The 20,598-nt window shown below is 41.1% G+C and overlaps 1 protein-coding gene across 3 annotated transcripts in view; it reads left to right on the plus strand.

Moving 5' to 3' along the window:
- The window catches only part of NT5DC1 (5'-nucleotidase domain containing 1), a 375,186-nt gene that overhangs the window by 288,293 nt on the left and 66,295 nt on the right, over positions 1-20,598 (plus strand). For all 3 annotated transcript variants that reach the window (XM_068231330.1, XM_068231331.1, XM_068231332.1), the window contains one exon: positions 16,514-16,688. In XM_068231330.1, the coding sequence (XP_068087431.1) occupies positions 16,514-16,688 (175 nt within the window). The remainder of the gene's footprint in view (positions 1-16,513; positions 16,689-20,598) is intronic.

A 20,598-nucleotide genomic window follows, 5' to 3' on the forward strand; every position in this document is an offset into this window, starting at 1 on the left:
TTCTCAGATCAACAGGTTCTAATAATCTAGTCATACCCAGAGTCCACCTGGAAACGTTTGGTCCCAGAGCCTTCTGTCATGCTGCCCCTACGTTTTGGAATTCCTTACCTCAACAGATCAGGACAGCTCCATCCCTGGACGTGTTTAAATCCAGACTGAAAACCCACCTGTTCAGTTTGGCATTTGCAGAAATATAACTTTTGTTGTGTGATTACTTCATCCTACTAATTACTGAATCTGAGAGAGCCTAAGCGCTTTGAGTCCTATGGGAGAAAAGCGCTATAGAAATGTTATTGTATTGTATTGTATAAGGAATAAACAAAAATCAGCGCAAAAAAAAAACCCAGACTGAGTCCAGACCTGCAAAAAGATCAGTTTCAGCTGTTCAAACTGTGGCTGATAACACCAAGCTACAATTGTAGCACTCTGTAACACACCCCAAGATGCAGCGTTAAAAGCGTGGATAACTGAAATGGTATCAATTAAAAAGGGCTCCAGAGCCATCTGTGTAAAAAGGGCTCCACCATAGACTTCAATTTTATTTGCTGCAAATCTCGGCTATAAGGTGGTGAAAAGAGCTCCCAAGTTTTTTGGGGGGCTATAAAAGTTTGTTGGATATAGCTGAGTTTTTTATGGCTATATAAATTCAGCTACAAAGAGGACGACTTTTTTGGGCTATAAAAGGGTGTCTGATATAGCCGAGATTTTCTACGGCTATATAAATGTGGCTACAAGGAGGACGTCTTTTTTCGGCTATAAAAGGGTGTCCGATATAGTCTAGATTTTTTTTATGGCTGTATTAATTCAGATACAAGGAAGATGTCCTTTCTTGGCTATATATCCAGCACCCTTTTAGAACCGAACTTACATTTCTCGGCTATGTATCCAGCACCCTTTTATAAATGAATTTACGTTTCTTGGCTATATATTCAGCACGCTTTTGTAACCAAATTTACGTTTCTCGGCTACATCAGGAACCCTTTTTTCCAGGAGCCCTTTACAAATGAATGCAACTGAAAGACCTAAAAACCCTTGCTAAGATAACATATATTATTTAGACAACAAGGGCATAACTACAAACCATGGGGCCCCCTGCAAAAATAGCACAGTTCCTTAAATCTAATTTCCACCCCTTCCACCCCAATGGTTTATCCTCAACTATGGTCCACCCCACCTTCCTTTTAGTAAAAAGCTCAGAGCTTTCCCAGATCTTTTGTTTTCTTAGCACACCCCCAACTTCAATTATGTTACTAATTATTGGGTTACCATTTGTAGCGATTGTGGAATTCTCTCCGTGTTCAGCACACAAGACGTGCGCTGACACTGCGGAAATCCTACACAAGCGTATAATTTGAGGGAACCCAGCAAAAGGTGCAGCGCACCTGTAGAGAGAAATTCATGTCGGCAGGTGGAGCTGTGGAGTGCAGAGGAACAGCTCCTCTGCCCTGTTACAGACGCCATACAGGAATTGTACGAAGGGAAGAAACGCAGGGCAAGATAGCCCTGAAAGAGAGAGATCAAAGCGACAGAGGGTATGTGTGTCCACCAATCTAATCGCCACCCTGCGACGATGAACACACAACCATGAAGATCAGGTGAGAAGGCAATCGCCAGAGATGGCGATTGCTAACAGCGACACAAGACCGAATAAGCACAGATGAGGAATGTATGTATGTCCACCAATCTAGCCGCCAACCTGCGACGGTGGACACACAACAGAGGAAACCAAGTGAGAACGCAATCGCAAGAGAAGCGATTGCGAAATAGAATGAGCACAGGGACAGAATGTATGTGTATGTCCCAATCTAGTCGCCAACCCGCGACGGTGCACACACAACAGCAGAAACGAAGTAGGAACGCAATCGCGAGAGAGGCGATTACCAGAGGTGACACAAGGCTTAAGCAATACAGGGCATGAGAGTAGCAAAGGCACAGCAATCATACAAAGAGAAGATAAGGAAAATAACAATCGCTAACTAAACGTGAACACCGCACTCATTCGCAACAGCGAACGCGTTTACTGCGCGGTCTCCGCGTGTTAAGCACAACAGAGACAAGCACGCCTAACTAACCCCCGCCACCCAAACATGAAACAGAGAACGCGAGCGCTTGCTTAACGGTTACCTCACCAAGGCTACAGCAAGCGTTCGTCTCAGACAAGACAGACAGATGAACGGGAAACAGGATAGGAAAGATCCACCGCTCTTTCCGCCAGAGCGAGTGCGATCCAGGTAAAGTAACAGAGCTAGCAGGATCCACTGCTCTTACCGCCAGAGCGAGTGCGATCCAAGTATAGGAACAGAGTGAGCTGGATCCACTGCTCTTTCCGCCAGAGCAAGTGCGATCCAAGTACAGCAAGAGAGTTGTAGATAAGAAGGATCCACAGCCGCTACCGCTAGAGGCTAGTGTGATCCAAGCACGACAGACAGACAGAACAGGCAATACAAATAATACGATCCTGACTGCTCTAGCAAGGATGCCTAGCGCAGTCCCAGGAATTACTCTAAGCTAATCTTCAAACAATAAGCATGGGTGACATTCCAGGAGTGTTTCACAGGACAAACCCTTATGACCACCCAAGTACTGTGGAATCACATAGTATATATAGAGCCAGCCTACAAAGGATGTGGCTACGCAATTTGCATGACAAACGTATGCAAATTCCTCAGCAGCAGCAAGCTGCAAAACTGACAAAAGGTCTCTTTTCCAGAGACCTGCAGAATGCAGACCTGAACAGTGGTCAAAAAGCTGCCTGCCTGCGCAGGCAGCTGAGCGGATCATTACACCATTCTTATATTTTAAATAACCCAGGTAGAGGGACAAGCAGTTCAAGGATAGGTTCGCACACCAGCTTCTCCAAAGAGCCACAAGGTAGTTTTTATTTCACCATAATGTGTCAACACAAAGTATGACAATTGTTTCGGGGCCACAAGAGGTCCCCTTCTTCAGATAAGTGCAGACAAACATTTTACTGAACAGTGCACACCACATTAAATACATACAAGAGATTAAAACAGGTCAACCCACTGTAGCTGAAAACACGCCCACTCATTAGATTGTAAACATGTACTGTATGGGGCGATCCATGCTAATAATACACATAAGACACAAGCTGAACAACTGTGCTCATCATGTATATAATGCCCACAAATGGGTCTCATAGCAAACTTTTGCTAAATAGCATGAAAAAGTCCTAAACATAATGCAAGGCAATACTGTCACTCACCAATATATTCAAATTGATTGGCCGTCCATTCCCGCCACCGAAGGTCACCTGTGCTGCCCACCTCAACGGTATAACAACCACGAGCGGCCGGAGTTAACATTGCGTACTTCCGGCATGTTCAGCTGCATCTGGCCAATCACAAAGCTCCTGACGTAGAAGATTACCGCAGGTGCCAGTGAACCGCTGGCCAGGAAGAGGAGTGTGCAACGAATGTGCGTGGGATCCAGCAGCCGGGACGCCACTACGCATGCCCGAAGTCACGTCATCACTAGAGAACAACGAGCCGGGGGACGCGTAACCATGGTTACGCGCACACGCGATGGGCAGCGCTTAAAAAATAAATATTGCAGCACAAGGATTATCCGGAAAGGACAACCCTCAGGGCATAGAGTATACAAAGGGCAGCATATAAAAATGAAATTCGCCGTGATAAAAATATTGCAGCACAAGGATTATCCGGGAAGGACATCCGTGATGACAACCCTCAGGTCATAAATTATGCAAGGGTGTCATTACAGATAAGGACACAATTCTTGGCGAGGGACAGTAACAATTCAGACCACACCCCCATATCCACTACTAATGAAATGGGTAGAAGGGAGACAGGTATAGAAAGGAAAAATAAAAAGGAAAAATATGGGAGGAAAAACAGGGAAAGAAGGGGGGACGGGGTGGGGAAAGGAAATGGAAAAGGATAAAATAGGAAAACCAAGGGAAGGGTAGCTCCTGGGGGACCTGCAAAACAAAACAGTGCAGTTGCATATTATACAGACATCATAATGGGATCTACATCCTATATCATAAAAGACATATATCAAAGAAGACACAAAAAGCATATCTCAGAAAGACATGACAATAGTCAATCAAGCAGTAGAGAGAAGCATTATCTTTCATTCAAAAAACAAGCAAAGGAATTAAACTGGTTGAGTCCCCTAGGTGCAACTGTATCCATGGTATAAATCCAGAATGTTTCTTTCTGTAACAAGAGTTTGTCCCAATCACCTCCTCTCCTGGGTTTCCTTACACGATCAATAACAAGACCCCTTAATTCGCTAACTCGGTGACCCATTTCCACGAAATGAACTGCCACAGGTTTAGTAGAGTCAAGAGGTTTCCCCTCCATTTTCGCCTTAATTGCAACCCGAATGTCACTCCTATGTCGTTGGAATCTGACCTTAAAGGCCCCAGTCGTCTTGCCAACATAGCCCAAGCCACACGGGCACTTCAGTAAATAAACACAATGTTCAGTGTTGCAGTTATAGTATTCATTCATGAAGAACCTTTTGCCGGATCTAGGGTGCACAAAGGAAGGACCTGTGATAAGAGAGTTGCACACATTACAGTTGCAACATCTGTAGCATCCCTTCTTTGTAGAAAATACATGTTGCTGTCTGTTATATTTTTCACATGGATCCGCCTGTACCAAAATGTCTCTAATGTTCCTACTTGACCTATAGGAAAACAAGGGTCTTTCTCTAAGTGCTGGATTTATATTTTTATCTGATTGTAAAATAGACAAGTTCTTCTCAACCGATCTTCTCACACTGGTGGACATTGGACTAAAGTCCTGTACAAAAGGAATGCTGTTCTTAACCTGTTTAGACATTGTGCCCTGGAAAATAGCATATGCCTTAATGATTGCCCCCTGTAAGATATGTTCAGGGTATCCTCTCTCAGTGAATCTGATCTTCATTTTATTCACTTCATTCTCTGCATCAAGTACATCTGAGCAGATTCTGAGTACTCTAAGGAACTGTGAAACAGGCAACCCATTCATCAAATGGCTAGGGTGGGCACTATTGTACATTAGCAGGGTGTTCCGGTCAGTCGGCTTTCTATACAATGTGGTACTCAAACCAGACATAGTCTTAGAGACCATGACATCTAAAAAAGGTACAGTGCTGTCAGAGATTTCTGGGTTGAAAACAATGCCGACAAAAAGTGAGTTCAAAAATTCAATGAAGTTAAGGAGGTCAGCACGACCCCCCCTCCACAACACAAACACGTCGTCAATGTACCTCACCCACATAACCACGTGGGCTTGGTACATACACGATCTGAACACTAGTGTCTCCTCCAAATATCCAACAAATAGGTTGGCATAGGCCGGAGCGGCCGAACTACCCATTGCTGTTCCCCTACACTGTCTAAACCAATCATTCTCAAACCTAAAACAGTTACATGTAAGGATAAGTTCAAGGCCTGCTATAATAAATTCAGATGGCAAAAGTACATTCTGTTGTTGTAATAAGAAATGTCTTACCGCATCCAGGCCTTCTTTATTCGGAATAGAGGTATAGAGAGAACCGATGTCCATTGTACAAAGGATAATGCCATCTAAGTCTACTGTGATTTCATTCAATTTGGAGAGAAAGTGCTGTGTGTCTTTAAGATAAGCTGGAAGAGATTGCACCATGGGTTGGAGATGAAAATCTATGAATTGAGCAATGGGTTGGGTCACCGAGTCAGATCCTGATATGATTGGACGATATTTTAAAGGGGTTGTTCCTTTGTGTATCTTTGGTAACCCGTAAATAACGGGTTTTTGAGGATGCAAGTTTTTGAGGATGCAGGTAGAGGGACCCTTTGCTTCCTTTTGAATAAAAAATTCAAAATTCAGAATAAGGAATCCAAAAATTGAATGCATAAAATACCAGGTGTTTTCCAGATTGTGATTCTTTACCTTAACACAGTAAATATTGGATAAGATTTCAGCAAAAATGAATCTAATAGTGATTGCACCATTGCAGCTGCGAGGTTTTTACTGCTGGTTGCAATACAAAAGTATATGGCCACTGATTGCGTACCTTTAATAAAATAAAAGTAATAAAATTGTCATCCAATGATATTGCTTTTAGATTGCACGTAAACTTTCTCCGCTTTTCTTTTATAGACTGGAAAGTCATAAACTGAATTGGTCTTTTCATGTATGACCTCAAAATGAGATAGAATTACATTTTATAGGGCAACGCCGATTTTGAATAGAACAATACTGGAAGTTATTTCAGTTGGTCATTAAAAGTAAATCTAAGGGCTTTTATTCAGGCTTTTCCAACAGCACATTTTGTCTCCGTTCAGCTTGTCTTCTACTCTCAAACTACACCAGGGTCTCTGATGTCTACAGTAAAATACTTTGGCTAGGGGAGACCTGAGTAAGAGGCACACTGAGGAATAAAATGTTATTGGGATGTTTCAAATCTTCATAACAGTAAAGCAGTGAACGGAGGGCAAAGTTTCCAGAGGCTGCGCCAATATTTGGGATGTAACCATTAAACCATTACAAGATGGAAGCTGCTCACACTGCACATCCTTTAACCACGGATGATTTAGGGGGAATCTTGTGGAATATATACAAAAAAAATACAATGTGTAAATCAAGGTGTTTTTAAAGTCTATGCATATTACAGTACTGCACCAAACCAAGACTCTGTCATGGCTTACTATTTTAGTATGTCTTATGCTTTCCTTAAAAAAGTTTACTATGCACTGTTATACTGCAAATGATTAAATGAAACCGTATGCAGTCACGCTTTTTATTAATTTGTATTTTGCATATGCCTTAATAACTTTGAAACAATTCCATCTATCTGTGTTTGTGGAGCATTTGTGGTAAACAAGCACAAAACAGCTATTAACCACTTCAGCCCGCAGGTGTTTTCACCTTCAGGACGAAGGCAATTTTCCCCTGTCAGGACTCCTTCCATTCATTCGCCAATAATGTTATCACTACTTATCAATTATATTTTTTTGCCACCAATTAGGCTTTCTTTGGGTGTTACATTTTGCTAGGAATTATTTTATTATAAATGCATTTTAACAGCAATAATAAGAAAAAAAAGGGAAAAAATCATTTTTTCAGTTTTTGGCCATTATAGCTTTGAAATAAAACGTTCTGCTGTGGATAAAATCCACACATTTTATTTGCCCATTTGTCCCGGTTATTGCAACGTTCAGAATATTTCCCTAGTACAATGTATGGCGCAAATATTTTATTTAGAAATAAAGGTGCATTTTTTCAGTTTTGCGTCCATCACTAATTACAAGCCCATATAGGCTAAAGGTATATGGGCTTGTAATTTTGTGAAGGTATATAGTAATATACCTTCACAAAATACATATTAAAAAGTTTAGTCTCTAAGGTAACAATTTATGTGTTGTTGTTTTTTAAACTGTAATTTTTTTTTAAACACGTGTTTTTATCTTTTTAGTTAATGGGCATGGAGGGGGGGGGGGGGGGGGGGGTTGTCAATCAGTTTTTATTTAGTGTGTATTTATTATTTCTTTTTCCATTTCTACTTTAATTTTAAGGTAAGGAAGATACCAGGGAGTGCGAGATCTTCTTTTTTTTAACATTTTGGTTCATGAATCAAATACCTCCTGATTGGAGGCATTTGAAGGCAATGGAGGCAATGGACGGCACGGTGGTGTAGTGGTTAGCGCTCTTGCCTTGCAGCGCTGGGTCCCTGGTTCGAATCCCAGCCAGGTCAACATCTGCAAGGAGTTTGTATGTTCTCCCCGTGTCTGTGTGGGTTTCCTCTGGGCACTCCGGTTTCCTCCCACATCCCAAAAACATACAGATAAGTTAATTGGCTTCCCACCAAATTGGCCTTAGACTACAATACATGCACTACACAATACATACATAGACATATGACTATGGTAGGGACTAGATTGTAAGCCCCTCTGAGGGACAGTTAGTGACAAGACAATATATTCTGTACAGTGCTGCGTAATATGTCGGCGCTATATAAATACTTAAAATAATAATAATGATTTGATCCATTTGCCTCCGGGGAACACTGGTTCCTCTTCAGCAATCAATCCCCTGTAATAGCGGTGGGGAAGGAGCCGCCTGCACGCAGATACACGAGCACAAGGGCAGCAACACTGCTGGACGGATATATTCATCCACATTGCCTTTGAGTGGCGTTTTTTGGACAAATATATCCGTCCAGATTGGTTTACTACTATGGTTTTTCTAACTATTTAATTGAATGGAATTCCCAGTCTCATGCATAAAGTACACCTGAAGCAAGAGGGATATGGAGGCTGACATATTTATTTAATTTTACACAATGCCGATTGCCTGGCTGTCTTGCTGATCTTATGCCTCTAATACCCTTAGCCACAGACCCTGAACGTGCATGCCGATCAGGTGTTTCTGAGTGAAGTCTGACTGGATAAGCTGCATGCTTTTTTCAGGTGTGTGATTCAGACCCTATTGCTAACAAAGAGACAAGCAGGATACCATCCTTCATATCCCGCTCAGTTCAGGTGTCCATTAAAACAAAAACACCCACATTGTATAAATTAATGCAGGTCTACATTGTCTGCCTAGCAGCCTGAGGCATGGGATCCACTAGAAATCACAAAGCTCTATCACAATCACTATTTTGGGAGCGATTTCCATTTTCCTATACAATTCAGTAGAATGGAAACGCTCCCAAAATGCTGCTTGTCCTGCGATTGCGATTTGCCTAATCACAATCGCTCTAGTGGAGTCTGTCCCATCCATTTACATTGGCAGAGCATTTAGGGAAATCACTAGCGATTTAAAGTGCTCGCTAAGTACTCAAAAAACGCTGTAGTGGGTACCAGGCCTCAGTTACATTACACGGCATTGCAAAGCTCTTCTACTCAGCTGCCTCATAAGGTTTCTAGAGGGGGGTATTTTAAGAATGGGGTGAATTATTTGTTAAGAAGTTCTTGTAGGTTTTCTAGGCTTTTGCTAGGTCGGGCCATAGTGTTTGGTGTTTGCAAACGTGAAATGGTAAAAATGGTACTAATGGTAAAAAGATCATTAGTAGTGACATACAACAGATTATATATATATATATACACACACACACATCTAATTTTTTTTTTTAAGATTCTTTATTTTATTTTCGTATAAAGACAGTGAAACATACAAGCATTCAATGGCCAGTTGAATGCCATATACATAAAGTACAACATCCTATATGGGCCAGTGCCACAAAAGTATCAAGTAAAAGAACAAAATACAAAAAAACTGCAGTATTACAACACGTTAAGTCAAATATAACCCAGATAGTATGGACGATAAGACTATCAATTGCTGAAGAATAGAAAGTCCAAACACACGTGTCTTCCCGCACGTGTGAAACGGCCATATCCTGCATCAAGTCGTGAGACCTAGGGCCCAACGGGAACACACACCCAGGCCTCCCAAACTCCCAGGGATGGGCAAAACGTGCATATCAGGTTAAAGTCAAATTACATCAGCATGAGGCAATATAAAAGGGTTTCTCAATGTACAAAGAAAGAAGAGTGTAGAACAAAGAGGACACACGAAAATGAATGAAAAAGGGTGAAGAAAAGAGACCGCAAAGACACACAAACACTCAGGCCAGAAGGCCCAACTCATCTTCAAAACATATAGACCAGGTTCATAGGGGTATCATGCACAAAATAGGTGGAGTCTTATATTTTTATTATTCGTTTAATGGCTGAATGTTTACAACTGCGTTTTTAACAGCCATGACCATATGATGTAAAATCTACTTCATTCAGCCGCAATAAAGAAGTAATGACCCTGTGAACCTGTCTGTAGGGATGAGGGAGCGAGATTATTGTACATTTCCAGTCACCGTTAAAGAGGAACTCCAGTGAAAATAGTGCCTCATTTTTACAATAATTATTTATAAATGATTTAGTCAGTGTTTGCCCATTGTAAAATCTTTTAAATCCCTGATTTACATTCTGACATTTATTACATGGTGACATTTTTACTGTTGGCAGATGATGTAGCTGCTGCAGCTTTTTTGGCAGTTGGAAACAGCTGTAAACATCTTTTTCCCACAATGCAACAAGGTTCACAGACAGGAAACTGCCAGGAGTACCACAGTCCTCAGAGTTTCTTGTGGGAGGGGTTTCACCACAATATCAGTCATACAGCGCCCCCTGATGGTCTGTTTGTGAAAAGGAATAGATTTCTCATGCACAAGGGGGTATCAGCTACTGATTGGGATAAAGTTCAATTCTTGGTCGGAGTTTCTCTTTAAGTCAGTGACCTGTTCCACATAGTTGCACCCACAATAATTACACCTCTGACAAGTGACACCTCTACATTGACACTAGTTATACTTTCACTTCTGGGTGGCATTGCTGATCCGCCCCACCCAGGTCATGCTGCGAGTTAGCTATGTGGTCTACCTGGTGATAGTTGGCCCAAGGCCGTACTCTGCTACTACTATTGCTGATACATGCTCCCTTTCAGGCACAGCTCCTCCTCCTGCTACTGCTGCCCTTCAGAATTACTTTGAGGCTACTTATAGTTACATGTCTGTGTGGCATACTTAATCCAGCCCATCAAACTCTTGCTGCCAGCTAGCAACGGGGTCTCCCTGGCAATATCGGGCCAAGGATACACTCTGTTACTGGTCTCGCCGACCCATGGTGCATCTCAGGCTCTCCATCCTTGGACCTAAGGGTTCCGCTACTGCTAGACAACTTAATGGATGGCATTTATTCATGATGTCATCCAAATTATGATGCCAGGCAACAATGCAGTCTCCTGCTGTTTTGGCAGCAGATACTGCTGCTAGTGTGCTAACCACCACCATCTCAATCTCAGGTTCTGCTTCCATGATCTAATGTTTCAGCTGCTTTATGTATGCTGTTTGACAGACATGCATACCTACATCAAGTAGCAACACATCTATTTCTCTTGCCCATCACACAAATTTAAATTTTCTCATACTTTGGGGGAAAAAAGAACAATGTCACACCTGATGTAAACCATCTGCATCATGGACGTTGCACATTCCAGTCTTTGCGTGACTGTTATCTGGGTATTCCACCTTGCTCCCAAGTTTAACATTCTGTAAACAGGTAATTGATTCCTCTAAACCAGCTGCAAAGTTTGTGATTCTACCACATTAAAAAAGAAGAAATAAAAAATCCTGTTGTCAATTTGAGGTTGGATTCATACTTGTCTGTTGTTATTTGTGCTTTCTGCATAGGAAAACTGAAAAACAATGTTAATCAATGAGCTAGTTTACACTTAAATGCGTTTTTCACATGCAGAAAAACAATTGACAGCAATTCAGCGCTGTTAGTAAACTCATACAGAAAAATGCAAACAAAAAATTATAGATAAGTGTGAATCCAGCCTTACTGCGATTTTTTTGAAAACCACAAAGTCTTTCAGAACGTTTTAATTTCTCTGTGTTACATCTGGCCTCCTTCCTTAACATGTCTAGTAAATGTTGTCATTGTTTAGGGGCTTTATTAGTAACCTCAAGTTGTCCCAATGACTTTTATGCCTTTTTGTGAGACTGTCGGAGGCGTTCTCGCTCATCCCTACTTTATCTAAAATCAGCTGTACTTTCTCAGCCAAATAGAAGTGTTTTGCCTTCTACTTACTTTTTAGGCTATTGGGCTGTATTCAACAAGCTGGTCACTGCCTCATTTGCATAGATAACAGCATTAGTTTTGTTTAACACATGCAGTGCAGGAAAACAGAAAGGGACTTCAGACAGTTTCTTAGAAGGATTAGTACTCCATGTACTTAATATCATTTCATCATGTCGCATGTCATTCTAGGTACACTTTAAGAGACTTATAGTTAGCTTGGACGGGCAACGTATTTAACACTATGGGGTCAATGAGTGTTTAGGGGCTAGTTTACAGTGCTCAGTTGTTTTGCAGAATAATTCTGCATATTAACTCACTGCCCATACAGTTCTATGGGGCTCTTCACAATACTCCGCTGTAATTGATCGTGTTTTTCTAACTCGCTGCATGCATGCTTTATATTAAAGACTATGTCCAGTTTCCATTGCACTTCGCACACATTTTAACATGTGCATTATACAACTGATTACTGGGAGCCTACTCCATGGGGGGTTTGCTGGTTATCTGGCCCTGTGTGGGGGAGGGGGGGGGGGTTGTTTTTAGCTTTGAAAGTAAAAAAAAAATCTGCTTCAAACACACATGATGACAGCTCCTATTTAAATACTCAGTGCTGAGCCCCAGTTACCAGGAAGAATGTGTATGAATGCAAGCAGACATTATCTTCATTGTTATTCTCAAATTATGGTGTGTTTTATGTCTACTGTATAAAAAGTTAATGGTAAATTATATGAGCTTAAACAAATCTATGTAATGCTTAATTATTATCTCACAAAATTAAAATATAGTGTGGTAAGAGAATTCTTCTAAAGCAATACTCACATTTTTTTTCATGGAATAAATTGCTGTGCTTATGGCGCTCTCTTCTGGTCACTTTTAATAACTCACTATTTGTTGTAGTGTTTTTAATCCACTGTACAACTGTGCACATATTTCTGTAACTTAACTACACCTATCACAAAATAACATTTTCCGGAACCCTACAAAACTACATCTAGCTCTAGTCTTTAAAAAATATTTCATAATTTCTCTTGTTTTTCTAGTGGCTATGTGAAATGTATGTTATTTTACCTATGTCAGACAGTTGTGTTAAATGCCAACCCCACTGTGTGGAGGTCAATCCTAGTTTGTACATCTTTAAAAAAAACAAACTCAAATTTAACAATTTTATTATCATTATTTAGTATTTATACAGCGCCGACATCTTCTGCAGTGCTGTACATAGTATATTGTCACTTATTGTCCCTCAATGGGGCTCTTCTCCCTACAATAATCATATGTTTATGTATGTATTGTGTAGTATATGTGTCGTAGTCTAGGGGCAATTTAGGGGGAAGACAATTCACTTTTTTTTTTGGGGGGGGGGGGCGAAGTGCCTGGAGGAAACCCACGCAGTCACGGAAATAACATACAAACTCTGTGCAGATAGTGCCCTGGCTGGGATTCCAACCGTGGAACCAGTGCTACAAGCTGAGAGGGCTAACCACTACGCCACCGTGCTACCCCACGGTAGCGTGGCGCTTATTAAAACTTTTAGTATTTACACTGGGTTCTGTTCCATTTGCACATGATAGGGAAGGTCTAAAGTAAATTAAAATCAATTTCTGTTGAAATACTTGTGCCATTTTGGTTTGCCTACATCCTTGTAAATTTTACATTAATGAGTAGACTATAATTCCATATATATATATATATATATATATATATATATATATATATATATATATACTCATTAAGTTAACCAATCTCCTTTTTTAATATTTATTTATTGAAGAACACATTTATCGCAATATCTGTCACTGATTCTAGTACATTTGATCGATTCAAAAATAATTTCTGCTCTGAAATTAGATTGTGCTGCAATTGAGTTCTTTTTCATTGTGAGATAATGTAGGTCTATTTCAGGGTACAGGGAATTTGTGTGCCCGCTAGAGAGAGAAGTTTGGACAGCACCATAGGCTCCTATTGAATTATCGGTAAGAAGGGGAAATGCGGGTGCCCATATTTTCCCTCCTTACCAATAAATCAATGGGAGCCTATGGCAGTGCCCGAAAATTCATGTTTTTGTGGGGATTTTGGTGGTGGTGTGGACGATTAAGGTTAGTCGTGGGGAGTGGTTGGTTAAGGTTAGTAGTGGTGGGCCTTTTATGCGGGTGGTTTTCTGTTTATTGCAGTGCTGGGATGGTTAATGTTACCCGGTGGGGGGTAGAAGCATTAAGGATAGCCATGGAGGGTAGGAAAATTAAGGTTAGCCGAGGGCGGGGGGAGGGTTAAGATTAGCCATGGGGGTGGGTGGTTAAGGTTAGCCATGGGGGGGAAGTTTAGGCATTGGGAATGGGATGGTTCAGTGTGAGAATAGGCTTATGGTGGCCATACATGGTACAATAAAAACGCTCGATAATGTTATTCAATCTAAATGATCGAATCGAATGAAAGTTGAAAATATATATTTTTTTTCGATCAAGAAATTCAAACGATTATCCCGTTTTTTCGAAAAAAAATCAGATCGGACATGCTGGAAAAATCCTTATATTCGATCTAACGGAATAATCGAACTAAATTATCTAATCAAAAAAAATGAAAAATTGTACCATGTATGGGCACCCTTAGGTTTAGCTGTAGTAAAATATAGGTATTTAATACTAATATTTTACTACAGTTTTTTCCACTTTAATAGTAGAATATTGGTAAATGTACTGATATTCTACAATTGACTTTTCTGGCCGCCCAAATTTCCAGGAGTCCTTTTTTATGTAGATCTATTTCACATCACCAATACAAGCTATGCTGCTTTGTACAAAAGATTTACCAGCTATGGGTATATCAATGTCATAAGATCTCAACTAGCTCACTGCAAAATTCATGTGATGTATGGGTTAAGTTCTTTCAGATCTGCAGTGTATGCCAGGTACCTCTTTTCCAATCAATGTTGAAATGGAAGTGGCATTGATAGAACAATGTTGTAAGGGCTTAATTTGCACAATGTAAAATATTTCCAGATTCTAGGGTTAAATTCGAGTTCTGCAGTGAGTTCTCAATTGCTCTGTTTATCTCACTTCCATAATTTAGATGGCATTTGTTTGGAGAGCGGCGGACTGGGATTAATATTCAGAAAAGTGGACGCACCATAAAAAAGGCAATCAAAATTCACCTGTCGATTTTCAAGGGAAATATTAAAATTGCTGCTATTCTTGCACTGTTAATGGTGCAAGCCTCAAACCTGTTACAGTGGGTCATTGGGTGACTGGGGTTCAAATTCATAAAAGGGGGTGGAGCCACAAACAGCTAATCAAATTTGTTTCATTTTAATGGGAAAATACAAATTATAGAAGATATAGGACGCCAAAGCTCACAAACTTGGTCATTGAGTGACTGTGTGTCAAGGTTACAAAAATAGACCGAACCAAAAGCAAATTTCACTGGGAAAATATAAACTGCAGTTATATACACTGTTAATGACAGGGATTTCAACCTTTGCCCAAATGGTCACTGGGTGACTGAGATTATTCAGGGAAGTGGGTGGAGCCTATAGCCAATCAAAATTCACCTGTTGATTTTCAAGGGGAATATTTAAATTGCTGCCTCAAACCTGCTACAGTTGATCATTGCGTGACTGGGGCTCAAATGCTGGAGAGGGGCAGATCCACAAACAGCCAATCTGATTTGTTTAATTTCTATGGGAGTATACAAATTATTGATGCTAAAGACCCCAAAGCTCACAAACTTGGTCGTTGAGTGTTTGTGTGATAAGGTTATAAAAAGTGGGCGGAGCCAACACCAGCCAAATACATACCCGGGCAACGACGGGTCATCAGCTAGTAAAGAATAAAAGCCTTGCTGAGAATCCCCTTTGAAGAGATGGACTAGTCCAAAACCTGTCGCTTCTGTCAGATTTCTACTACCTATTGTAAGTGACAGCAACATAGGAGAAAAATAATTTATGGCTCATTTTACTCTGGAAAAAATGTACTTCTTATTTGTCTATATTTGCACATATTTCAAATTTTACAATTTTTTCGCCACAGTGTCCCTTTAAGTGGAGTGTTACTACAGACCGCAATGTAAAGTGAAGCATTCTGAGCTGTTTGCTTTATACTAGTTTATGTAGAAGAGGACTCGGTATAGAGAGAAATATACACAGCAGGCACACAGAGAGGGAGGAAGAGAGCGACACCAAGCATATATACACAGCAACACACAAACAGACACAGAAACACACACAGACCCAGCCAAACACACAGCCATAGCCTCTCTTTCTCTCCTACCCTGGTTTTCCTACACAGGCTAGCAGTAATCTTCCTGGCAGCAGGAGGGGTGGAGCTACATCCTGCCTGCATGTGCTTCTCACCTCCCTATCAACTGCATGTGAGGTGGCTACAAGACAATAGCTTATCACTACATGTTAAACTGGACCCAAATTAAAAATACAAGATTTCAGAAATAAAATCTATTTTCTAAGTTATAATAATAAATAGCAGCCTTTTTTCAGCTGCATGATGACAAATATAAAATATTTTACATTTATTGGAGGAACCCCTCCCTTCCTTTCAAATTGCCGGGGCAAAATCCGGCAAACTGGTGGAGTAGGTGGTGTCCGGCAATGGAGAAATTGCTAATGGCTGCCCCCAGTATAACCTTAGTTATGAAAAGAGAAGGGTGAAAAGCATGCACTGAAATGATCATAGGTTTGAAGGAGTGTTTATTTATCTTTGTATGTGTCGGAGTGGTGCAACTAGATATTTTTAATTAAAAAAAATGTTTAGTTTGGGTCCGCTTTAATAAGACAAGCGTCTTTATTGAATTTATCACTTAAAATACTTCACTTGTCTTATTATCACTAGTATGATCTTAATGAATTGTGGCCATTGTATCAGAGTTCCTGATTATTAATGAATTGTTTACTTTTTTTTCCAGAAAACTGTGGAACATATTTTCCATCTGTGAAAAAGGATCCAAGTAAATACTTAAAGCAATGCCCTGATTCTGTGAAGAATTGGATAAGAAGTCTGAAAAATGCAGGAAAAATTGTCTTATTGATCACTAGCTCACACAGTGACTACTGTCGCCTCTTGTGTCAGCATATTCTGGGGTGAGTAATACAATTACATAACCTTCTGTGTGTGTGTAGGGGTTATAAGTGTATTTTCTTACACAATTTGTATTATTATTATTAGTTCATTTTCTTTCACTGCAAAGGAACAAGCTTAAAGTTATAAAAATATAGTTTGGGGGGTAAAAAGCTAAGACATTTTCTCTTGTATTTCAAGTTTGCTTATACCTTCCTGCAGACTTATATATTTCCATTTACTTTCATCCACCTCATTAAACAAAGGATGAGTCATTTTAATGCCCAAGTCGTGTTTACGGGTTATTTTCAGAGAGAGATAGTGCCCCATCTCTCTTTGCAAAGAACTTGGAAGCATGGCTAGCTTGCTATACTTTGCTATTAACTTGCATTGGTACAACCACCAGACTTCTGGATCAATGTCGTCTGAATAAACAAAGCCAAAGTTGGGATGTTTGGCCGTAATGCTCAATGGAACATTTGGTGAAAATCAAACACAGCAAATCAGAACAAGCACATCATGGCAGATGTCCAGCACAGTGGTGGAGGGCTGATGATGTAGGCTTTATTTGCAGTCACAGGATCGGGGCACCTTACATTCATTGAGTCATCTAGGAATGACTGTGTATTCCAAAATGTTCTAGAGTCAAATGTGCAGCCATCTGTGTGACTGTAATAGCTTGGGTAAAATGGGGCATGCAACAGGGCAATGATCCCAAGCAAACCGGCAAATACATTACAGCATAGCTAAAAAAAAAGGCCAAAGATGGGTCAAAATTCCTCCAAAGCAGTGTAAAAGACCAATAAAATCCTACACAAAACAATTCAGGTTATTTCTAATAAAGGTGTTTTTATCAGTTGTTGAATCATGGAGTGTTACACATTTTTCACACACATCTTCTTCATGTTGGCTTCATTTTTGTTAAATAATGACATGGAAATTTGAGCTCAGGCCCTATTTCCACTACACGTGGAGTCTGGATGCAGAAAAACGGACTCCAATGAATGCCTATGGGAATTCTGCATCAGAAAAATCACGTTTAGTGGAAACAGGCCCACAGGCATTAATTGGAGTTTTTCTGCATTTAGAATCTTTGTATAGTGCAAACAGGCCCTTAGACTTAAAAGGAAGAAATAGAACCTGCTAAGAACCAGATGGTTTTTTAAGTCCTTATGTGGCATACCTTAGAATGCAGTTCATTTGAGGCTGGTTTTACACCTGGCTGGTGCCTTTATGGTGTGATGCCCTGCCCGATCGCAACGCAACACACAAAACAACAGTCATATGACCCTGCAGCAAAGTGTGCCGACAGGGTCATATGCATAATGCTGCCCCCTCCCCTCAACGCCCCTTGGCCAGTGGCATACTCTTTGCTGGACAGGAAGTACATCCCTGGGATTTCCGGGTTTCCCCATCCTATTCCAGGCACCGCATCTCTATCGCCAACATATTTGCATTTCCTGTGTTGCTCCTTGACTTACATTACTTCCGCCGCTGTCTCGCCATGGAAATCCAACGGTAACGGGCTGTTGACTTTGCGGCGGCTCGGTGGTCGATCAGGCACTTTCGGCGCAATGCAGTAAGTGTACTCGGCCCCATTGCCTTGCATTGCCGTTGCTTTACACTGTGTTAAAACAGGTTAATGTCATGCGGAATTCCAATGCAAGTGTAAAAGGGGCCTCAAAGATTGAAGTGAGGACAACAAACATTTTTAAAGCTTGTGTTTATTCATTAATTGTAAGCCAATGAGTGGTCTCAACCTAAACTTACACTTGCTGCTACATCTGGGCTACAAAGTCTGTAGATCAAACCCATCACATCCCACATAGAAAATGGGGTACAAAGACTGCAACGACCCAGGCCCATACACAATAGCAACTTAAGCTACCTGAAAAAATAATTCAGATAATTTTGGGCACTGTTTCCAATTTGTTTTACAGGTGCTCCTATTTATTTCTACTTGTCCACCCTCTTCTCCTCCCTACAGTGCAGAAATTGCTGATCCGCCAATAACCAAATGGTATATTTGTATCAAGATCACTACAAAATGTCTGTTCAAAACCATCTGTAGAGATTGTTGCAGGGAACAAAGGTTTATCGTTTGTAAAGAACAATGTAATGCTGGAAGACTTTAGCATTTAGGGTAGATTTGGGGAGTTTTAGTAGATGTAAGTGGTTGCTGCTGTATAGAAATGGAACCTCTAAGCTTTCTGTATAGAAACAATAGACTGTGCTGCAATGTCATATTCCTTTTTGGAACCAACATGAATAATGCAATTTGATTACTGATGACAAAGAGATTTTCTACACATGCAAAATTTTCACTGCAGATACATGTTGAGTTGTACTGATAAAACGCTATGGTTAATTTTGTGCTTTCCAGTTGTTACAATATATACTTGTTTCATATGAGTGACCAGAGCCAGTTATCCACAGGGAAAATTAGGCAGGTGCCTAGTAGAGATGGCCCGAAAAGTTCGCTGGTGAACTGGTTCGGGCGAACCTCAGCGGTTCGCGTTCGACGTGAACCACTAATTTTTTTCCCAAAACGTTTCGGTTAATAGCAAAGCCCCCTTACACAGTAGAAACACCAAATTTGCAGGGTACGTGTAGGCAGTCACTTATACTTTTTGGGAAAATCGATTTTAAAAGTTCAAAGGAAAAAATGTATGCATTTAAATGCCGGTAAATGACAGATCGTAGGAAACAATTCCTGCCGACTTTAGCAGTTAATAGCAAAGGCCCCTTACATCCTAGCAACACCAAATTTGCAGGATATGTTAAAAAAAATAGTGGGAAACAATATTTTTTAAAAAATAAAACATTTTATTTATTTATTTTTAAATTACATTTTTTTTTGTTATGTCCAGAGGGTGGGAAATTTCACCCAAAAAATGACGTGGGGTCCCCCGTGCCGAGCTTTCTGTAACCCCTTGTCCCCCATGCAGGCTGGGATAACCAGAATGCGGAGCCCCGGCCGCGTGAGGCTTCACGCCCTGAGCTACTGTATACCAGCCTGCATAGTCCATGGTATGGGGGGGCTCTGGAGGAGAAGAGGGGCCAAGCCTTCCCCTCTCCCCCCGTCAGACCCCTTGTCCAATCTATGGACAAGGGGCTCTTCCCCACCTCCAGTGCCTCAGGAGGAGGTAGGGGCGACGACTCCCTGGGGGGGTCCATGGTGGCATCTGGAAAACCCCCTTTAAGAAGGGAACCCCAGATGCCCAACCCCCTTCCAGGAGAAATGAGTATAGGGGTACAAAGTACCCCTTACCCATTTCCGCAAAGGGTTAAATGCAATAAAAACACAACCACGAAAAAAGTCATTTAATGTTCTTAATTAACCAGAAATACTTACCTGTACCTTTAAAAAAAGTTTCCACGCCAATATCCTCGGAAATGTCCCAGGCCAATATCCTCCATCTTGCAATCTTTAATTAAGTTGATTGAAGATCTCCCACGAGCTATCTTAATTATAGCTTAGATTGCATCCGGCAGACGCATAGCGCCGGCTCTCACTGTCCTGCCCGCCTCCTCACCTGTCACCCTCACCTAGGCTGGCACCTGGTGCACCGGGTGCCACCCTAGGTGAGGGTGACGGGTGAAGGAAGGTGGGGAGAGAAAGCGGGAGCCGGCAGCTATGCGTACGCACAGGACGCATTCTAAACTATACTAACCGGTTCATGAATGATCCGGTTCTTTTTAATGAATTGAATTGAATGAATCGGTTCAGAGCTGATTAATTCGATTCATTGCAGTAAAAAGAACCGGATTAGTCATGAACCGGTTAGTATAGCTTAGAATGCGTCCTGTGCGGACGCATAGCTGCCGGCTCCCGCTGTTTCTCCCCACCTGCCTTCACCTGTCACCCTCACCTAGGCTGGCACCAGGTGAGGGTGACAGGTGAGGAGGCGGGGAGGACAGCGGGAGCCGGCA

This window comes from Hyperolius riggenbachi, chromosome 4, assembly GCF_040937935.1.
Source record: "Hyperolius riggenbachi isolate aHypRig1 chromosome 4, aHypRig1.pri, whole genome shotgun sequence".
NCBI lineage: Eukaryota > Metazoa > Chordata > Amphibia > Anura > Hyperoliidae > Hyperolius > Hyperolius riggenbachi.